Genomic DNA, 21752 nt, shown 5'->3' on the forward strand with positions numbered 1-21752 from the left:
ATATTTCCCATATTGATAATATTTGGATGTATTAACGCTTCCATTGTTGAAAGCCATATTGGTATTTTAAATAATGTTTTTCTCTAACTTTCTCCCATACTAATAATAAAGCATTTATTACATAATGTCTTTGAAAATAACTATGTATCTTATTCTTTCCATACAATAAGAAAGCATGCCAACCCAGTTGTAAATCATATCCACCCAATGTCAATAACCTTGTATTTCTTAGTACAATCCATTCTTTCATCCATGATAATGTTGCTGCCTGATAATATAATTCCCAGTTTGGTAGTCCAAACCCTCCTCTAAGTCTTGCATCTTGTAACATTTTTATGTTAATTCTCACTTTTTTCCCTTGCCATATAAATTTCATTATTATTTTATTAAGATTTTCAAAATATTTTTTTCTAATTTTATTGGTATTGTTTGAAATAAAAACAACAATCTTGGTAATATATTCATCTTAATTATTGCTATTCTGCCCATTAATGATAATTGTAAATTCTTCCATCTCTCCAAATCCATCTCAATTTGTCTTTTCAATTTATAGTAATTATCTTCCTTAATCGTTATACATTTTGCTGTTAATTGAATTCCTAAATATATTACCTTTTTAGCAATCTGAATATCTAATTTTTCCTTTAACTCCCTTTTCTGCTTCTCTGTGATGTTTTTCACTCATATTTTCATTTTGTCTTTATTAATTTTCAACCCTGTTACTTCTCCATATTCTTCTCTTTGTTCTATTAATTTTGACCCTACTTCTTGGAGGTCCTCTAAAATAAACACTAAATCGTCTGCAAATGCCTGCAGTTTATATTCTTCTTCTTTAATTCTCATACCTTTTATCTCTTCATTTTGTCTTATATTTCTATTTAATACCTCTAGTGTTAACACAAGTAATAATGGGAACAGAGGACATCCCTGCCTTGTACCCTTCATAATGTTAACCTTCTCTGTCATATCTCCATTTACCATCACCTTTGCTGATTGCTTATAGTAAATTGTTTTAAATCTCCCGCCAAAGTCAATAGTCTGTAATTGCTTTATCATAAATTGCCAATTTACGTTGTCAAACACCTTCTGTGCATCAAGAAACAACAACACCAGTTGTTTTTCTGGATGGGCTTCATAATATTCCAAAGTATTCAAAATTATTCTCATGTTGTCTCTAATCTGTCTCTTAGGTAACAAACCATTTTGATCTGTGTGTATAAATTTATTTAACAGTCTCTTTAGTCTATCAGCCATTATTGATGCAAATATTTTATAATCCGTGTTTAACAGAGAAATTGGTCTGTATTTTTTTATTTGTTGCAGGTCTGTATCTTCTTTTGGTATAAGAGTAATATATGCCTCCATCCGTGAGATTGGTATCTTCGCTTCTTCCAGGAGTTCATTAAATACTACCAGCATTGTACTGCTTATTACATTCTGTAATGTTTTATATAACTCAATCCATCTGAGCCTGGTGTTTTACCATTCTTTTGTTTTTTGATCCCCTCTGTTAGTTCTATCATCATTATCCTTTCCTCTAATGCCTTTTTGTATTTTTCTGGTATTTTGGGTAATTCAGATTTTTCTAGGTATTGTTTTATCTTTTCTCCTGATATTGTCTCTTATTTATAGAATTTCTCATAAGAAATGAGCTGAGGATTTTGTTCAGTATCTGTATGACAAAATCACTCAGATTCGGGCAGGTCTGGACTCTGACGGGATAGATCCAGCGAGGATGACGGAGACAGGTCTTGAGACTGTTATCTGGGATGAGTTTGATCCTGTGACCCCAGATGACGTGGACAGGATTCTGGGTAGATTGAACGCGACCACATGTTTGTTGGACCCGTGTCCCTCCTGGTTAGTGCTGGCTTCCCAGGAGGTGACGCGAGGCTGGCTCCAGGGGATTACAAATGCTTCGTTGGGTGAGGGTGTCTTTCCCGCCGCCTTGAAAGAGGCGGTGGTAAGGCCTCTCCTCAAGAAGCCTTCCCTGGACCCGGCAGTATTGGCTAATTATCGTCCAGTCTCCAACCTTTGCTTCGTTGCGAAGGTTGTTGAGAGTGTGGTTGCGCGACAGCTACCCCAGTACCTGGATGAAGCGTCGTATCTAGATCCATTCCAGTCGGGCTTCAGGCCTGGGTAGAGCACGGAAACGGCATTGGTCGCGTTGGTTGATGATCTCTGGAGGGCTCGGGACAGGGGTTGTTCCTCTGTCCTGGTCCTGTTAGACCTCTCAGCGGCTTTTGATACCATCGACCATGGTATCATGCTGCACCGGCTGGAAGGGTTGGGGGTGGGAGGCACCGTTTTACGGTGGTTCTCCTCCTTTCTCTCTGACTGGTCGCAGTCTGTGTTGACAGGGGGGCAGAGATCGACCCCGAGGCCCCTTATATGTGGGGTGCCACAGGGATCGGTTCTCTCGCCCCTTCTGTTCAACATTTATGTAAAGCCGCTGGGCGAGATCATCCGTGGTTTCGGGCTGAAGTACCATCTGTACGCTGATGACACCCAGCCGTACATCTCCACCCCGGACCACCCCAACGATGCCCTTGAAGTGATGTCCCAGTGCCTGGAGGCCGTACGGATCTGGATGGGGAGAAACGGGCTCAGGCTCAACCCATCCAAGACCGAGTGGCTGTGGTTTCCGACGTCCCGATATAGTCAGCTGGCGCCATCGCTGGCTATTGGGGGCGGATCATTGGCCCCCACGGAAAGGGCTCGTAACTTGGGCGTCCTCCTGGACTCACGGCTGTCTTTAGAAGAGCACTTGACGGCCGTGACCGGGAGGATTTTTCATCAGGTTCGCCTGATTCGCCAGTTGCGTCCCTTTCTAGATCGGGACTCGTTACGCACAGTCACTCATGCCTTCGTCACCTCTCGTCTGGACTATTGTAATGCTCTCTACATGGGGCTCCCCTTGAGGTGCACCCGGAGGCTCCAACTGGCGCAGAGTGCGGCCGCGCAGGTGGTTATGGGAGCAACATGGAGCTCCCATGTAACACCTCTCCTGCGCGAGCTGCACTGGCTCCCGGTGGTCTTCCGGGTGCGCTTCAAGGTTCTGGTTACCACCTTTAAAGCGCTCCATGGCTTGGGACCTGGTTACTTACGGGACCGCCTACTACCATCAACAGCCTCCCACCGACCAGTACGCTCCCACAGAGAGGGGCTCCTCCAGGTGCCGTCGGCCAAACAATGTCGGCTGTCGGCCCCTAGGGGGAGAGCCTTCTCTGTGGGGGCACCGACAATCTGGAATGAGCTCCCCCCAGAGATACGGAGGATTCCGGATCTGCGCACCTTCCGCCGCGAGTTGAAGACGCTTTTATTTCATCAAGCTGGCCTCGCCTAAATCTTCTCCCTTTTAAGTGTAAATTCTAAATTTTTAATGTATTTTAAAATATGGGTATCTTAAATTATGGGTATTAATTCAGCCAAATTTATTTAATTCATTTTATTCGATTTTAAATTTTGTATATCTATGTGTTTTATTTCATGGCTGTGCACCGCCCTGAGTCCTTCGGGAGTAGGGCGGTATAGAAATTCAATAATAAATAAAATAAATAAATAAATAATAGTTCTGTACTATTTTTTTATTTTCCTCATTTTGATTACAGTTCCTTCCTTATCCATTAGTTGATTAATTAACTTCTTTTCTCTCTCCTTTTTCATTTTATATGCCAACCATCTTCCTGGCTTGTTTGCATTTTCAAAGAAATCTTGTTTAGTCAAATCTCTTCAGTCTCAAGAGACTATGGTATCATGCTCATAGTCTTCTGTTTAGAAGCCTTTATTTTAAGAGCCAGGTTATCTTTTTCAATTAAATTCAATTCATGTTTTTTCAGATCCATTTGATTTTTAATCCTTTTATTTTGTGAATCTTTCTGTAGTTCCATCGCTAATTTCTTATACTCCTCTTCCAATTTTTTTTTGAGTTTGTCTTTTCTTTTTGTTCCTTTTTCCCAAATAAGTCATTGCCAATCATCAAATGCATCTTCTTTTCTAAGCTTCCATAATCTCTTATCTAATGATCAGTTGAAGATATCCAGATATCACAAAAATTTAAGAGGAAGATTACATTGTGGAGGACTATACCAAGATATTATATGAAGTATTACAGGGACAGCAATCAGGGCCCAAATACATTTTGTCTTTCTTATTCACACAGATACAATTCAGACACATTCCCATTTGTTCTCCTTTATTTTCTTAGCTTGTATTCTCACCACAGTCATCCCAATTCCTAAGACAGCAGCAGGCCTTTACTATGGTATACAAATAACTTGCATATTTGTATGTCTTTCCTCTGGGACCAAGATTAATGTAATGTGATCTTATTTCTATTGGCCTCATGAATAATGTATGCCTTATAATATTGGTTTAATTATGTATATGCCATATATTAAAGATATTTCACTTTATTTACTTGTATTATTTTATAATACAGGAGGAGCCGTAGTGGCAAAGTGGTTAGAATGCAGTATTGCAAGCTAATTCTGCCCACTGCAAGGAGTTCAATCCTGATGGGCTCAAGGCTGACTCAGCCTTCTATCCTTCCGAGGTTAATAAAATGAGAACCCAGATTGTTGGGGGCAATATGCTGACATAAACCATTCAGAGAGAGCTGTAAAGCACTATGGAGTGGTATATAAATCTAAGTACTGTTAATATTTATATTCTATATTCCAGATTTATGGAAGCTGCCAAGAAGACTTGATAGGAGACAGAGACCGATCTGTCTGTCCATCTGTGTCTGTCTGCCCATCGGTCTGTGTATCTATCAATTATCTATCTGTCTGTCTGTCTGTCTGTCTGTCTGTCTGTCTGTCTGTCTGTCTGTCTGTCTGTCTGCCTGCCTGCCTACCTACCTACCTACCTACCTACCTACCTATCTATCTATCTATCTATCTATCTATCTATCTATCTATCTATCATCTATCTATCCTCTATCTGATTTTAAGGCAGCTGAACCATCTTTACCAATACATAAACTATCCAAAGAATTTAATGTCATAACATGTAGATGCAAAAACAACTTACAAATATTAGAAACAACATCCAAATTAGATTTCTGGCTTTTATCATAGTTGGAAGGCAATAACAATGAAGTTATTAATTGCCACTTAGCCTTCTGACCATCTAGAGCTCATAGTGACCTATCTACCAAACCTTTCAATTCATGTTTTGACTTTGGGAAAGATGTAAGGGTGCAGATGGATACACAAGTCTCCAGAGGCAAATAGCGGGGTTGGTCATTGCTAATGGATGCTAGTTAGCATTCATAATTACTCAAACGCTAACTAGCATTCATCAAACCAGTATTTAAGATTAACAAACCAGGTTGTAGATTCTGTGCTAAGCATTGTCCTTGACACTGTTTCCAGTCCATGTTCCTAGCATTAGCCATTTTTTTAGTGTTAACTAGAATCAATTATGTATTTTACCATCAGTTTTCTTCAGTTTAAATTTTCTAATTGCCTTAAAAACTATAAAATGTGCAAACTGTTTACTCTTCCAATGCATACTGATGGGAATGTTTCTAAAAATCTATATGAATGCAAATGTTTAATTTGGAGTAACTCTTATACTGACATGATCATGAGTATGATTTATATGTACTTTCATCCATATCAGAATACACATTAAATTAGTGCTAACATCTTAGGAAGTAAATCAATTTGCCCAAGTCTTTCATAATGTTTAGCAAAAATCTTCTTTGATATGCAACAGTTTTATAATTATGTGGCAGGGAAGTGTGAATAATCCAAGTACCAAAACATATCCTCTTCATCCATTTTCTTTAAGTGCAATTATCACTGCAACAAGTTTCCAGTTTTAAGTTCCAAATTGCCTCTGCTCTTGAGACTTATACTTGCATGCAATGAAAAGCCATTTAAACATACTGTACTGCCAAAGTCTTTATATGGCAAGAGAATGCTTTGGCTGAACATTCTTAATCTTTGAATACGTTTTTAATAAGCTGTGTCTTTTTTAATTTTCTAGGTTAATGGGTCTTCAGTAATATCAGAGCACAAAAGAAAAGGAGGGGGGAAAACAGTGGAGTTACAAATGGAATAAACGGCATTAATGCAATAGCAAACAATATGCCTGTGTAACTACTCCAGAAGTATAAAATGAAAATTCAGAATGAAACAATGAATAATGGGCCTTTCTATTTATTTACTACTTTTCTCCCAAGCACACTATCTTGTAGACAACAAGAAACCAAACAATACAATCTGGTACCTTCAATAATACAGAAATGCTAAAAACAGAATAGGATAGGATAGGATAGGATAGGATAGGATAGGATAGGATAGGATAGGATAGGATAGGATAGAATATATGCATTCAATATCAGATACTCAGTTCATATCAAGCTTAATATCTCAGTAAAAGTAAAAAAACAAAAAAGGTTTCCCCTGTCCAGTTGTGTCCAACTCTAAAGGGCAATGCTTTGTTCCTTAGCTGAGGGAGCCAGCATTGCCCAAAGATACTTTCCGTGGTCATGTGCCCAACATGACTATATGCCAAGGGGCACAGATTACTTTCCCACCAAAGTGGTACCTATTTATCTACTCACATTTGCATGCTTTCAAACTGCTAGGTTGGCAAGAATGGGAGCTCACCCCGTCATGCAGTCTTTAGGTCTCAAACCTGGGCTGCCAGCTTTCTGGCTGATAAGCTCAGTTTCTTTAAGTGCTGAGCCATCACGCCTCTGTATCTCAGTAAAACCAACTTACCTAATATAGCTTACTTGCTATGAATGCTTCTATATTTAACTAATGAGTTGACTGAACTATTTAATGAATTACAGATGCAAAGTAATTCTGGTTACGTAGCAAGGGTTCATTTTAGTTTTTCCTTTGCTATACCCCCTTGGAAATCCTTCAGGTTTATTGCCCACAAAATTACCTGGGAAATATTTTGTAGTTGAAAGTTTATTGTGGAGTTTCACTTCTTAGCCTCTCACCATTTGTGCCTTGAAAAATGGACTAGAAGGGCAGGGTTTTTTTTTTTTTTTAGGGATACAGTTTCCTATGGGTTGCATTCTATTGACTATGGAATCTCCCTTGCATATTAAAAGTCCTTGGGCATTCCTTCCCAGTTAATTAAGACTGCTTATCCCATCTTTGTAACCCCCATGAATACAATGTTCAGATATTAAAATTTACTCTTCTCCATATCTACTTCAGGATATTATCTGGATGTTTAATTTTACCTGCATGCCACTCGTTCAAACATTACACAGAAGTATGGACATCTAAAATTGGATTGGCAGATCTCCTTTGGGACAACTCTGTTATCTGGTTGCTGGTGTCTATACCTGTTATGCAATTCATAATTGCATAACAGGTAGAGTCCCTCGGGCTTTGGGCGGCATAAAAATGTGACTAATTAATTAATTAATTAATTAACTGTGAAGGAGCTGCTTTATTCACATTTCAAAGGAAATACTAACCTAGCTACCTACAGAGTAGTCTTGCCTTGGAAGAAAAAAATCCTTTCTCTCTGTCTCTCTGTCTCTCTCTTTTTCTCTTTTTCTCTTTCCCCCTCTCTCTCTCTCACACACACACAACTATTTTCTTGTTAGATCCTCAATAATGCTTATCTTGTGGCTGCATCTGGGCTGCACAAATTATCAAAAGATATCAAAAAATTGTGAAAAATGGATTAGACAGAGAATCCAGAAAGAACAAGGACTGCCACAACATATGATCTATTAGGAGAGTGGTGGCAACTTTTCCAATAGTTAATATTGAGTGGAAATAAAAATTCATTCTGGGATACCATTAATTATTACCTTACAGTACTGTGTGGTGGAACTATACACACAGCAGCACCGCACAGGCCCACTCTGGAAGAATATTAAGGGAATACTGTCAAAGCAGTGCAATTTATGCTTATATTATTTCTATTCAACTTGGGGGGTGGGGAAGGGGGGAGAATGTATGGCAGAATGTTTCCAGAATCCATCCTCCTATTTCTTGGTCAGCTATGCTTCCTTTTCTCTGAAAACTGAGCATATGTATGGTCTATCACCACCTCAGGTTTCAGCAACTCTTGACTATGTTTTTCTTATTGTCATTCTTACCATTAGGTTTGCACATTATATTCTTTCACTTACAGAGAACTGCTTCCTCTGTCAGCTGATTTTATAGTGGCTTGTTTGAGCTAATAAATGTTCAACTCCTTTAGGAGCTGAAGGGGATGGCACTTAATGCTCCAGTCGTCTTTTTTTTTTTCCCCCTAGGCGCTGTTGACAAGCATGTACTTGCTGGTACATTTATATATGAGATTGTTTTCTGGAAGGAACACCAACATTCCACAAATATTCACGTAATGACTTTGATCATACCATTCGTTTTCTGTTTCTTAGGCACCAATAGTAGATGTCTTTTTCCTTCTTGGTTCTGTCACTACCCACTATCCAGGAAGAGAGATGTTAGGGATTCCCTTAAACTAATCTGCCAAAGTCCTATAAGCTCTCTATCTTTCATTACTCAAAGATTTGTTTCAAGGAAACTAGCTGCTTTATATTCCTTCTATTGTCTCTGTGGCAGCCTCTGCCTGCTCAGCAGAAAGCAGTCACTTAATCACCCACAAAAGGTAATCAGCAATTCTCAAGACACATCCCTTGCAATCAGCAAATATTCAGAAGATTCCTCAGAACAGGCATAGTTCTCTAGTCATGCCACTGTGCTCTTTATTCCTTTCTCTTGTTGAACTCCATTGCTAAATCTTATAATTGTGCTTGTTAACTGAAAGCTGACCACAAATATATTTTTTTCTTTTTCCCTTCCCTTCCTTTTCCATACCTTCTTCATTAACAAACTGGTTTTTATGCTTCATCAATAGATATTTCTTTAAGCAGGTATCATAATATTTTTAATGTAATGGGAAAAACAACAGCCATATGCTGTATTTAAATTAGTGATTTGAAGCAGTGTTCTAACTGCTATCCAAATGTATGCGGATCCTAACTCATTCAAGTGGAAATACTGCTAATAAATTTGATGGCAATGGTGATTATTTCAGTTTATATTTATATTCCAACTTTCTGTACAGAGTACAGATAAATGAAAGTATCCTAAGAGACCCAACAAATACAATATATGTCTTCAATGCAATAAGTAGGATTTGCAAAATTAATCAAGTTTGTTTTCAATTTCCTTATCTGCATATTTCATGAGCATGAACTACCCTGCAGTGGAGTTAATAGGAAGGTCTCTGAAGAACTTAGCATGAGATATTTAAAAAAGTGTTCCTTCTAGGGGAAAAAAACCCTTTAAAATGCAGTTATAAACACAAAATGTTGGAAGCCTTGTATGAGATATTGTTATCACCCAGTTGTAGATTTGTATTTATTAATCTGCATGGAAGTATTTTTAAACAATACATTAATTATATAAATTAAGTTAAAAATCTTTGTTATTAATGTTAAATTTAGCACTTTTAAGGTAAATTTAAATTATATGCAACTAAGAAAGGTGGATGAAATGTGATTACACATACAGTATAGCTAGGAACAAATGTTGTTTAAAACAACATTCATAGGAATAGAAACATGCATAGGGATACAAAGCAGCATTGATCAAAATCAATTTTGAAAATTAGCAAAATTCAACATCTGAAATACTGCAAAAGAATCAGAATTTGACCTCTTACCAGAGACATGATAAAATTTAACAAAAATTAGATATCTTCACTATATAAATTACCATGTGATTATTTTACATGAGTTATTTTATCTCTAGTAAATAAAAGTGAATATTAAGTATTTTTCAAGATTCTACATTTCTTCTGATCAAGTACAGTTAACACAGGGATTATTTGAACCTTTAGAATGTCTCTGCAGACTTGTATTTTATTGTCTATTAGACAGTAGTCAATAGACTATTGTATATTGTCTAACACAGTTCATGTCCTACATGATACAGTTTGGGGCTGTCAATAAATTCTACTAATAGCACTTGGCTCTGCTGATTTTTCTCTATTGTAATTTAGAAAGTAGGATTATTGCAGTTACTTTCACAGATGAGAGTTATGAAAATATCTCCTCAAAGTTTCACTACACGATCACTTTCTTAGATTCTACCTTTCTTTTTCTTTTCTTTTTGATTCAAATTCAAAATACTACAACAATTTCCAGATGTTTAAAACAGTGGTGGGTTTCTACTGGTTTGCCCCAGTTCGGGCGACCCGGTAGTGGGGGCAGCGGGAGACTCCGCCCACCTGCCCAGGTGTCATCACGGACACTCTGTGCATGCGCAGAAGCGTCACGCATGAGCGAAGCAACTGCATGTGCACACACAATCCCAATTCTGAACCGGTTGCAAAGGTAAATGGAACCTACTACTGGTTTAAAAGTATTAAAATTATTAAAATTGCATGTACATAGGATTGACATTCTGGGAGGAGGTTTCTCTCTACAACTTATATGCATGAAAAATTATAATTCACAATTGCTAGATTATTCTAAAATGTTGTGGAATTCTGAAAGTTGAATCAATTGGTTGTGGAATATTCACAGACACAGCATGACCTAACCAGATGAAACTTTCCTTATTTTAATTTTTACATTGTTTTACTACTGAATGGGAATTGTTTTTAATATATTATATGCCTTTACAGCTTAAGGTGGTTCTTGGATAGAAATATAAACTAAACAGATTAATGCAAAGTGTCTACAACCACATTGTGACAATGGCACATATACTATATATATATATATATATATCCCTTTATTCTTACTAGTCTCCTTGAGAACAATCAATACTGGCATGGTGGAAGAGAAAAGTAAGAAAATAAATATATTGCATGAAACCCAAGATTACCAATGGACATTATAAACAATCTCAAAATATGACAATGGAATTATCCAGTTCACTAGAAGTATTAATTAGAAAATATATTTCAGTTTGTCCAAGATATTAAAAAAAATGTTTGACAGATCAATTTACAAATCTCAATTTCACTATACTATAATTTAACAACTTTGATTAGCTAAACAGAACCAAATAAAATATAAATAATGCCTACAAAAGAAGGAAGTGTCAGAATGGTGGGTGCAACCACATAACTGAAGCCCTGTTTCTTTCTGTTTCATTACAAAGAGGTGTCACTTCAATCATGCAATTGCCATGCCAATTTTACTTTCTTAACCCAACGGACATCTTTGACATAGTCTCCCTTCTAGATACAAGGTCCCAAAGTATCCTGGAAGAAAGCAATGGAAATGCTTAAAAAGGCATTAACTTGTCTATGATGTAACTAGGGTCAAGCTGGTCTAGAGGAATCTTCATGAGAATCAAGTAAATAGGCAGCAGTCCTTAGGACAAATTAGTTAATTGTATAAATAGGCAGTTTCAAGGTTAGGAAACATATAGCAAAGAGGCTACTGAAGCATGACAGGAAGAGGAGACAACATATTTGAACTGTTGGGGATATAAAGAGATAATTTCCATACTTACTCTGACAGATGGCAAATATATTTTTTTATGGCTTAATTCCAGTATATGATAAAGATTCTTATCTATCCATAGTGAACTGTGCCAGGTTCAAACCAAGCAAATAATCCAATCCATGTCAAGCCGAGAGTCTTAGAATTTATGCCGACTTTTACCAGTTAGACTACTACATTTACTTTGTAGTAATTGTTTTTTCAACATTACATTACAGTACACAATGGTGGTGACAGAGGAAGAAATAGAATAGTTTTATATACTATATATATTTGATAGACCTAGATAGATAAAGAAATTCTGTTCATAGAATGCAAAGGCCCTGAAGCACAGCAAGAAATATAATGGTCGAAGCCTCTGGAGATGATATCCTTGAATCATGACATCTCAAAATAGGCACAGCAGATGTTGCAAATGATTAATCACTGTATCTCTAACATTGCTAAGTAAATAGGAAATATTTGTGGGGAGAAACATATAAGTTTAATCACCGGTAATGTAAATAAATTTCATTTTCCTAAATGTGATGATTTAGCAGTCTAGTTCTTTCTCCCTTTAAATTAGCACAGTTTTTTGAATGAGTCATATCAGTGGGAGTGAGCAACTCGTGAGGTTTTTGAAGAAGGCCTGCACCTGCATATCACTAAACACCCATGCTTAAAATGGGATGGTTTGAAAATCAATCTATTTCAACCAATAACTTGGTCTATGTAGCAGTTTCAGTGCTGGGATGGGCAGCCCTAGCATCAGGCCACCTACAGCCCACCATCAACTTCTCTGTAGTTTTCACTTATCCTCAGTTCAGCTCTACATCTTCTGCCATCAGTTCTACCCCTTGTCTAGTTGTGTAGGAAATACACTGGCACATTATTAACATTTCTCCCCAGGTAGACAGTTCTTTCTGTCTCATAGGGAAATGTTCCCCATAGGGAACCCCCCCCCAAAAAACAAACAAACTATTTTGAATGAAACTAGAGATTTGCATTTACAATAGGCAGAAAAAAATCTTTCTAAACCTTATTAAAATCCTTGCCATTCTTTCATTCATCCCTAAATTAGTCAGGATCTCTGAGCTTCTTTTGGGGATCATATTTTTCTACTCTCTGTCTCTGTCTCTGTCTCTGCCTCTGCCCTCCCCTCCCTCCGTCTGTATGTCTGTCTGTTTATCTTCCATCCATTATCTATCTATCTATCTATCTATCTATCTATCTATCTATCTATCTATCTATCTATCTATCTACCTACCTACCTACCTACCTACCTACCTACCTACCTACCTACCTATCATCTATCATCACCCTGCCTTCTGTTTGCTCCACATCAGCAATTCTGTGAGGTGGGTTGGGCTTAAGAGAAAATACTGGCCCAAGTTCACCCAGCCAGCTCTTGTGCCTAATGAAGGACTGGACATCACCTTTCACTATAACTAGATTAACTGGAAAGTCAATTCTCCTTTAGCCTTACCAGCTTTCCTCTTTGCCAATGATGTTTTAAGCCTAATTCTCTTCCCTCTCCCCAGTTTTATGACAGATCAGATCTCTATAACAGCCATTTTATGATGCTACTTGAAACACTCTCGAACTTCAACTGGCTTCATCAGCACACAGAGGCTGAGGATATGTCAATGACATTCCAAAATGCTAAAAGCAAAAATGAAAGGGTCCAAATAAAAAGGGAAGCTCAGTACTTTCGTATAATATCCTTGTGGCGCAGTTTCAAAATGCTACAAGTTATTTGAAGCTTGCTTCACTAAAGGCACTTTGCAGTTGTCATTTTGTTTTCACGGAACTATATAAAGGTGATTTGGAATGCGTATTTCTTCCTACCTGGGGAAACATTTGAACTCAAGCATATATTTAGCCACCTGTAAATAAAAAAGGATCTCCATTATTCCTTTTAGACGATTGTTATTTACCTTGTACAAATTATTGTTTTGTGGTTTGCAATGCAAAGTGCATTTCCTATCCATGCCAGACTAAATTGAGGCCAAAGGCCTTCATTCGTATCTTCCCCAATGCATTTTTTAAAAAAATCACACAGCATAGGCCACAACAATGTAAGTATATCTCAGTCAGGCCAACTAATTTAGTCATTGTGGAACAGAACCAAGGATGCAACAAGTAATATTTTCTTTTCATAGGAACTCATGATAGCAATCATTATAGATATTTATTAGGCTTACAATGGTATTTCATACAGACTTAACTCTTAGTTTATCTCTTATCAGCCCTTCAAGATAGGCCTGGACAGAAAACAAACTCTACAAGGCCTATTGCCCTCTGTTGTTGTACAGTATAATTGAATATTAAAAGCCTACCTTTCTCTTATACCAGGGCTCTCCAAACTTGGCAACTTTAAGATTGTGGCTGGCCAACTGAGGAATTCTGGGAGTTGAAGTCCACAAGTTTTAAAGTTGCCAAGTTTGGAGACTCCTGTCTTATATCAAAAAGAATCAAAGCAGGACAATCTTTCTCTCCCCTGTTTTCCTTTAGGTGCATTTCTGACTTCCTCTCCAGCTACTTTCTTCACATCCTTGTTCTCTAAGATAATATTCTTTTGATTCACCCCTTATTACTTTAACCTTTCTTGTTTTCCACAATAACCTACCCAGTCCCCCATGTCTCTTTTTCTTGAACAACAAACTGATTTCTTACTTGCTGAATCCAAGAGATTCTGATTATAATGGTACTGCTATGAAAATTAAAAACAACATGGTTACTACCAATAAGTGTGGGGAAAAAAATAACAAAGGCATACACTTGTAGAAAATAAAAAGAAGTTGGTAACAACAGACTCATTTTGTCTATTCAGTTTTATCTGATGCAAAATACATTGTTAGGGATAATTAGATTGCAAAGACAATCAAATTAATTAATTGCAATCAACGAGCTGTAATCAGAAACTAGCACTGCCCTATTATAGATAACACTTGACTTTGTTCGTAAAAATAAGGGATACCACTTTGTTTTGGAGAAAACTGTTAGAGCATAGAGAATATTATATTATAGTCATCAAGACACAATTCTGGTGAACAAAATAAATAAACTGTCTGACATAACAGATCTTGCAATACCAAACTGAAAAAAAGCAGTAGCAAAAATTCTTTCTGGAAATTAAGGCGACATTATTAATATTTATTAAAAGAATTTTAATCTATTTTATAAACAAGGGCAGCATTCTCAACTTGAGTGCTCTCCATATGTAGCTCTGAATTCCATAACCACTAAGAGTATTAGCTGAAAATCTTGCAGGTTGATACATACACATCTGTAGACCATCAAAGATAAAGAAAGTAGGTTACCAAGTGAGGTTTAAAAATTATATATGCCTCCATACAATATGCTCTCAACATCCATAAGAAATCTTTTACAGATTCTTTTAGAGGATTATTATTGTCAGAAAAATTTCAGAAACTTCTGCAGTAAGTACAGAGTATGCTAGTTTTGAACACTGGGCCCTACCTAACAAAATAAAATTCAATGTAGATAAAAATTAGATTTTACACTTAGGCAAGAAAAATTAGCAGTATAGATACAGACTAGGTGAAACTTGGCTTAATGCCAGTAACTATGAGAGGGATCTTGGAGTCCTAGTGGGCAAGCACTTAAATATGAGCCAACAGAGTTTGGCAGCTCCCCCAAAAGCCAATTCAATCCTAGGCTGCAATTAATATGGGGATAGAATCAAGATCATGTGAAGTGCTTGTGCAGTTTTACAAAGCCTTAGTAAGACCACATTTGGAATACTGAATCCAGTTCTGGTCATAACAATATAAGAAGATGTTTAGACTCTGGAAAGAGTGCAGAGAAGAACAACAAGAATGATTAGGGCTAAAACATATGAAGAATGATTGCAGGAACTGACTATGTCTAGCTTAGAGAAAAGAAGGACTAGGGGAGACATGATAGCAGTATTCCAATATCTGAGGAGCTCCTATGAGAGGATCAAACTATTTTCCAAAAGGCAAGCCAAGAAACAATGGATAGAAACTAACCAAGAAGAGAAGCAACCTAGAACTAAGGAGAAATTTCCTAATGGGGAGAGTAATCAACCAATGGAATAGCTTGCCTTCAAATGTTGTAGGTTTGAAGGCAAGCTATTTGAGGCTTTCAGAAAGATACTGGACAGCCATTTGTCTGAAATGGTATAGGGTCTCCTGTTCGAACAGAAGGTTGGGCTAGAAAACCTCTTAGGTCCCTTGCAGTTCAGTTCAGTTCAGTTCAGTTCAGTTCAGTTCAGTTCAGTTCAGTTCTATTCTATTCTATTCTATTCTATTCTATTCTATTCTATTCTATTCTATTCTATTCTATTCTATTCTATTCTATTCTATTCTATTCCATTCCATTCCATTCCAGTTTTAAACACATACTATAAAATGCTAACTTGTCAACATATTTTTTCCTGCTTGAAGTTATGAATAGCAAGTGTGGTAGTAAGTGTGTTATATAATATAAAGTTAATCCAACATGAATAAAGAAAATATATACTCTTTGCAAGCCAAAAGTAATACACTAATATACTAATATGGATTAATAACTGTAGTTTTGTCATAACTGTCTTCAAAGCATAGTGCTCAAAAATTCAGAAGCCTGATCACTTTTCAATCCCATATGAATTCATATTTTGCTTTGCATTTTTATGTACTCCAAAATGTAATTTATATTCAGTAAATCATTTAATAAAATGAATCATCCCACAAAATATTGTGAAAGTAAGCTAAAAACAGGAGTAAATTTACTGAGTTGGTAAGTGAAGTAGATTTACTGGATTTGAAATGTTGTGGATTTCTATTTTATGTATCATAAAGCAAAAGGAGAAGGGCTCACATCCAGCCATAATGTTGATTTGATTATAGATTAATACATAATATGAATCCAGTTAATTTTAAATAAAATAAACCATGGTTAGGTGTGATATTTAAAACCAACTAATTCAGTATTTTCATTACTTATTCTCTAGATGCTTGTATCTTACATTTACATTTATGTTTTATAATACCTTTCTGATTATTTTCAACATAAATTGAAGATAGCATGTTAACAGTTTTTTAGGAAGATAGTGTGAAATGCTGGACATTTTTAGAAATTAAGTGATCTTGGCATCAAAACTGTGAACTAGAAAGGTTTCCTGTGGATGTTGCCAATGTATGTTGCCTGCTGTCATTTGATCCATTTATGAAGCTACTTATGGATTTACAGAAACCACAACAAAAAGAGAGAGACATTTTTAAAATAATAATTTTAAAATAATTAACCTAAAAATAAGCTTTAATTATATTTTTGAAAATATGTGTTCTTCCTCCTGATTATTCTATTTTGGTTATTTGTAGACCTGTAATTTTAACCTTTTCAAACTTGGGAACCACATTTAGAAACTACTTCTTAATATTTTACAGATATATGCATAGTGATAGTAGTGCCAAGACTTGTCAAGACTGTAAACCACAGGAAGACGTGACCCATCAATTAAAATAAAGGTCAGTGTTGTTGGTTCTTTGTATTTTCCTCTCTGCTTCTTATAGGTGCATCAACATTTTTTTTTCTAACCAGAACTTCCTAGGTTATACAGAGAAATACAAACACATTGTAATACAAAATTACTTTTCTATCTGAGATATTTTCTCTCCCCAAAGTTTGCTTGTTTATTCCTCATTTATATATAGCCATACATCACACAGAACATGATTCTGGGTGATGTACAATGAAAACAAATCATAAAACAAACATTAAAACATTCCATTGTAAGACATCAATCTTATTTAAAAAGGACTAGAAGAAGAGTATCTTCAGTGTTACATACTCAACCCATAGCTATCTCAACCCATCTGTGTTTCCCTGAGATCCCCAAGCCTGTTGGCATAGCCACAGTTTCAGATACTCCCAGGTGCTACCAAACATGGGCCATTCTCGCCTCTGGGGAAATGATGAGCAAGTCCCATAGCAGAAATGGCTGTCTCCTGAGTACTGCCAGATATAATTCCTGTTTCACAGCAATCCCAAGGGGTAATATATAATTTACTCAAGCAAAAATGATGGCTGTGATTCTGTAGTGAATCAGCTTTTTAGCATGCTTGGAGATACATGCATGCATGCATACATGCATGCATGCATGCATGCATACATACATACACACAGATTTACATATTATATTTATTCATATTTACTGTTTTTAATTTACTGTTTTTCAATGTGATAGCTCATAGCTCAATGTGCATACCTAACTGGATTGTTCCATTCTACATGGCATTCTGCAAAAATCACCTTTATTGCAGTGCACATATTTCTAAGGTAAATATGGATGTGACTCCCTATTATTATTTTTAGAAAGCTAATTTCTGGGCACTTCCTCCTCCTGGGTTCTGTCAGTTATGACAGGTCATTTTGCTCAGCCAAAGAAAGCAAAATCTGAAATAGCTGATGGGGCTAAAGTTCGATAGAAGCCATCTTAAAAACTGCTATTGGTTGAGACAGGAATTGGCTGATTAGACGGTCACTCAAATCTGATATCTCAAGTTGAGAGAATGACTGGTCCAATCTTTCATGCCTAAGGTGGGACTAGAACTCACAGTCTCCTAGTTTCTACCTTGGAGCCTTAATCACTAGGCCCAACTAATAATATTTCCATTTATTTAAAAGTTGCAATCAAATTCTTCAAATTAGTAGGTTTCTATTTCTAATGTGCTCCAATAAAACATAATTATTTTAAATTTAATTTGGAACACAGGGGCAACTGATTTTAGGTTTCAGAGTTTTTTCAAGAGCAAAAGATACAGCTGCGTCCTCACCTTTACCTCCAGATGGCATGGTTGCTACATCATCAGAACCTGGCAAGCCTGTCCTTATTCCATTGTTAAAGGTGTGTCCATCTGCTGGTTGTAGCTGCCAATTTAGCCCAAGCATATGCATTGCTGCAAGACACAGAAAGCCAGGAAAAATAAACATACAAGGTATTTATTGTTGAAGTTGAAAGAGGAAAAGTAACCTCTTTAAATGGGCATCTCCTTTCAGACACAGAGACACACATTTTACATTTCTTGAATTACTACACAAACAGTAAAAACATTAGACAACACATATACATATGTGTACATTTCTTATTATAACATTAAAATTAATTGCATCTTCCTTAATTGCCTGCTAGGAAGAATTTACTCAGAACAATTATTTTTCTTTTGGTCTACCAAGATTGCAATATTTTATTGTATATGCCTTGCTAGTGATCAGTTTCCCTAAGTGAGTTTACTGCTGAATAAACAAGACCAGGCATATGCTAGAAAACTAAGAGTTGCCTAGATTTAAACTTGTGAAGTGAACAATCTCTGTTTTTTATCATATCCAGAGTTAAATTTAACATATTTCAATAGCACTATGAAAAAAACTTTTGTCTTTAAACCAAAAGTTGTTTCAAGATAGGGTTGTTATGTTTACGGGGGGTGGGGGTGGGGGGGGGGAAATCAGGAAATCAGCCTTTGTGAAAAGTAGATGTGCCTATAACTCAATTGTTTTTAAGAATAGAAAATAATAAATTAGAGTGGGACATACATTTTTTCAGTACTACTCTTGCATTTATTTTGTTCAATTATATTGTGTGTCCCATAGATTTTTGTAATCTTACAGTATTTTTAAGCCTTTTGAAAAAAACGAATAAAGAGCTACTTTTACCTTTCTAAAAGAAGTGAGTAATGTGTTCTCTTGTATATTATTGCAGTTCACATACCTGCTGGTGTCTATTTTCTAGCAAAAGCAGGACTGTCTTTGGATATGGTGTGAATTGGCTCTATAGTTAGCCACAAATTCTTCTGTGATAGCATATTTTTTGTACACAACCTCCTCCTTGAAATGTGTGTGTGTGTGTGTGTGTGTGTGTGTGTGTGTGTGTGTGTGTGTAATTAGAATGTTGCAAAATTTCAGAGGAGTGCCTATTAGATGAGATTGTTTAACAAAACAAAATCAAAATTTATTAACATTCCTAAAATTGATCAACAAGAGAATCCTTAGATGTCCATATGACACTTCATATTTAGAACTGCCCTTGGTTTCAATTTAAATTGCAATTGCAATTTTTCTTCTCTTTGCTGTTAAAGTGATTTGTCTGGATTGTATTTTGCTTCTTTATTTACAATATGTTTATTTAAATCCCAGAAAGCTGCTTATAGAAAACCACAAATGAGATTACTTATAACTTGTGTATATATACATATACATACATAAAGACAGATTTCATGGCAAAATCTGTATGATTGATAAACTTGAGCAGGGAATAAAAGATACATTCTGTAGTACTAAGATGATCATATTCTGGGCTGCAAAAAATTACTCCTCCTCTGACTTCTTTTACATGCAATCTTCTCCCAAATTGGATTGGTGTACCACCCATCTCTCTGTGTTGATATCAGGCTTGCACCAATTTTTACAATATAAACTGAACCTTTGCTTCAGAGAATACTCTGGAGACAGTTTTCCAGTGTTTTCCCCAGAGATACAACGTGGGTTGTTTCCTATTGGTGAACTTCCTATCTTTCTGCTCTTCTGCATTATTTCTCCTCCTGAAAACCAAGGTACAACCAAGGCAAACAAGTACGCCTTCGCAAAATCTTCTTTTGGTTGCTCAGTTGCTCTGAAGGCCGGCTGCTGCATAAATAGCTATTTTCTTTTCCTTTTACCGCAAAATCTAAAGACGGAACAGCAATGATATGAGTGAGATATCAGCTTGCTGTTATTTTTTTACACCCACTCACTGGCAAGCCAGAGGAGAGAGCAGATATAATTTATGCTATCATTTTTATTTTATTATAGATGCTTTAATTCCTTTATATAAATAAAAATAATAAAAAGGTGGCATACCTAACATTCCTTCCTGCTCCTATTTTCCACACAACAACAATCCTCTGAGGTGATTTGGGCTGAGAGGGTGTGACCAGTGGTGAGTTGCTACCGGTTTGCCCCAGATCAGGCGAACCGGGTGGGGGAGGCGGGAGGCTCCACCCAGACACCTCTGCGCATGTGCAAAAGTGTCACGCGTGTGTGAACCAGTAGCAATCTAAATTGAAACCCACTACTGGGCGTGACAGGCCCAAAGTCACCCAGCTGACGTCCATGCCTAATGCAGGACAAGAACTCAGTCTCTTTGTTTCTAACCTGGTGCCTTAACCATTAGATCAAACTGGCTCAAATGAACAAGGATGGATGAATAGCAGAATAATATTACAAAGGGAAGGAAAAGTAAAAATGGTAACTGGGTGGAACAGCCCTTTGATATATTTAATGGCATAGCAGGAGCCAATAGTTGTAATATTTGTTCCCAGTTCTTTTCCCCATACTGCTACCTGCCTAGAAGGAAGTACCTAAATAGGAAAGAGGTGAGCCTGAGAAATTGAGTAAATCTCTCTGCATTAGAGCAATGTGCATACATACAGCCTGGATCCCTGAAAACTGCCTGATATTTATGCTTGGAAACTCACAGAACTAAGAACTGACCCTCCAGGATATCAAAACCTACAGCTTGAGATTCAATGCCTCATTATTTAGATGCACAATTAAAGTCAGAATTCTTGTCTCTATTGTAATTAGAAGGTCTTTGAATTACTGAGCCAATGTACTAAGCTTGCAAGTACTTCAGAAGAGCCATCATCACTTAAAATCATATTGTCATCACCACCACCACTTTGTTATAATCAATTACATACTAAATAGTTTTTTATTAAAATTCACATTTATGTCTTGCAAGGGATCAAATAATTGTGGACCGGAAAGCAGAAAGACAATGGGTTAATTTTTCAGAGGAGTGCCTCCAGAGTCTTTGATTTAAATGTGGCAGATCTCACCTTCAATGGTATTTATGCCTAAGTTCAGGAGGAACACAATTCATCATCACTGACAAGACCTTCTCAAGAGAGAATGGAATAGCAGGGTCTTAGGGGTCAGGATAAAAGGCCAGCTGAGCACAAGGTAGTGAAACCGGTCCAGGCCTGATATCTTTACCTTCCATCCTGTCTAGGACAGTTAGTTATTTTCAAAAATATGAATACCTCAGTGGCAAAATGGCTATCTGATGAAATTTCCTAATAATGTTGGAGTAAGTTAATTCGTCAATAAAAAGAGCTATTACCCCTGTGCTGGGAAGAGGTGGGGGAAATCAAATAGACCACAATGAAGATTGTCAAAGTGAATTTCATTTCAGCAGCTCCTGCTGTTGAGTAGCCACGTAACTGTAGAGGCACTGAGCAATAATAAAGGGAGATCCTCAGGAAACAAGAGATCATGTCCTTTCACATAGAGAGGTCACTGGAGCTTT

General features: G+C 36.7%; 1 protein-coding gene across 2 annotated transcripts in view; it reads right to left on the bottom strand.

The window, feature by feature from the left end:
- The window catches only part of TENM2 (teneurin transmembrane protein 2), an 823064-nt gene that overhangs the window by 190582 nt on the left and 610730 nt on the right, over nt 1-21752 (bottom strand). For both annotated transcript variants that reach the window (XM_070937374.1, XM_070937373.1), the window contains exon 6: nt 18244-18366. In XM_070937374.1, the coding sequence (XP_070793475.1) occupies nt 18244-18366 (123 nt within the window). The remainder of the gene's footprint in view (nt 1-18243; nt 18367-21752) is intronic.

Source organism: Pituophis catenifer, unplaced genomic scaffold, assembly GCF_029215685.1.
Source record: "Pituophis catenifer annectens isolate HBS135680 unplaced genomic scaffold, rPitCat1.0.hap2 SCAF_2, whole genome shotgun sequence".
Lineage (NCBI taxonomy): Eukaryota > Metazoa > Chordata > Lepidosauria > Squamata > Colubridae > Pituophis > Pituophis catenifer.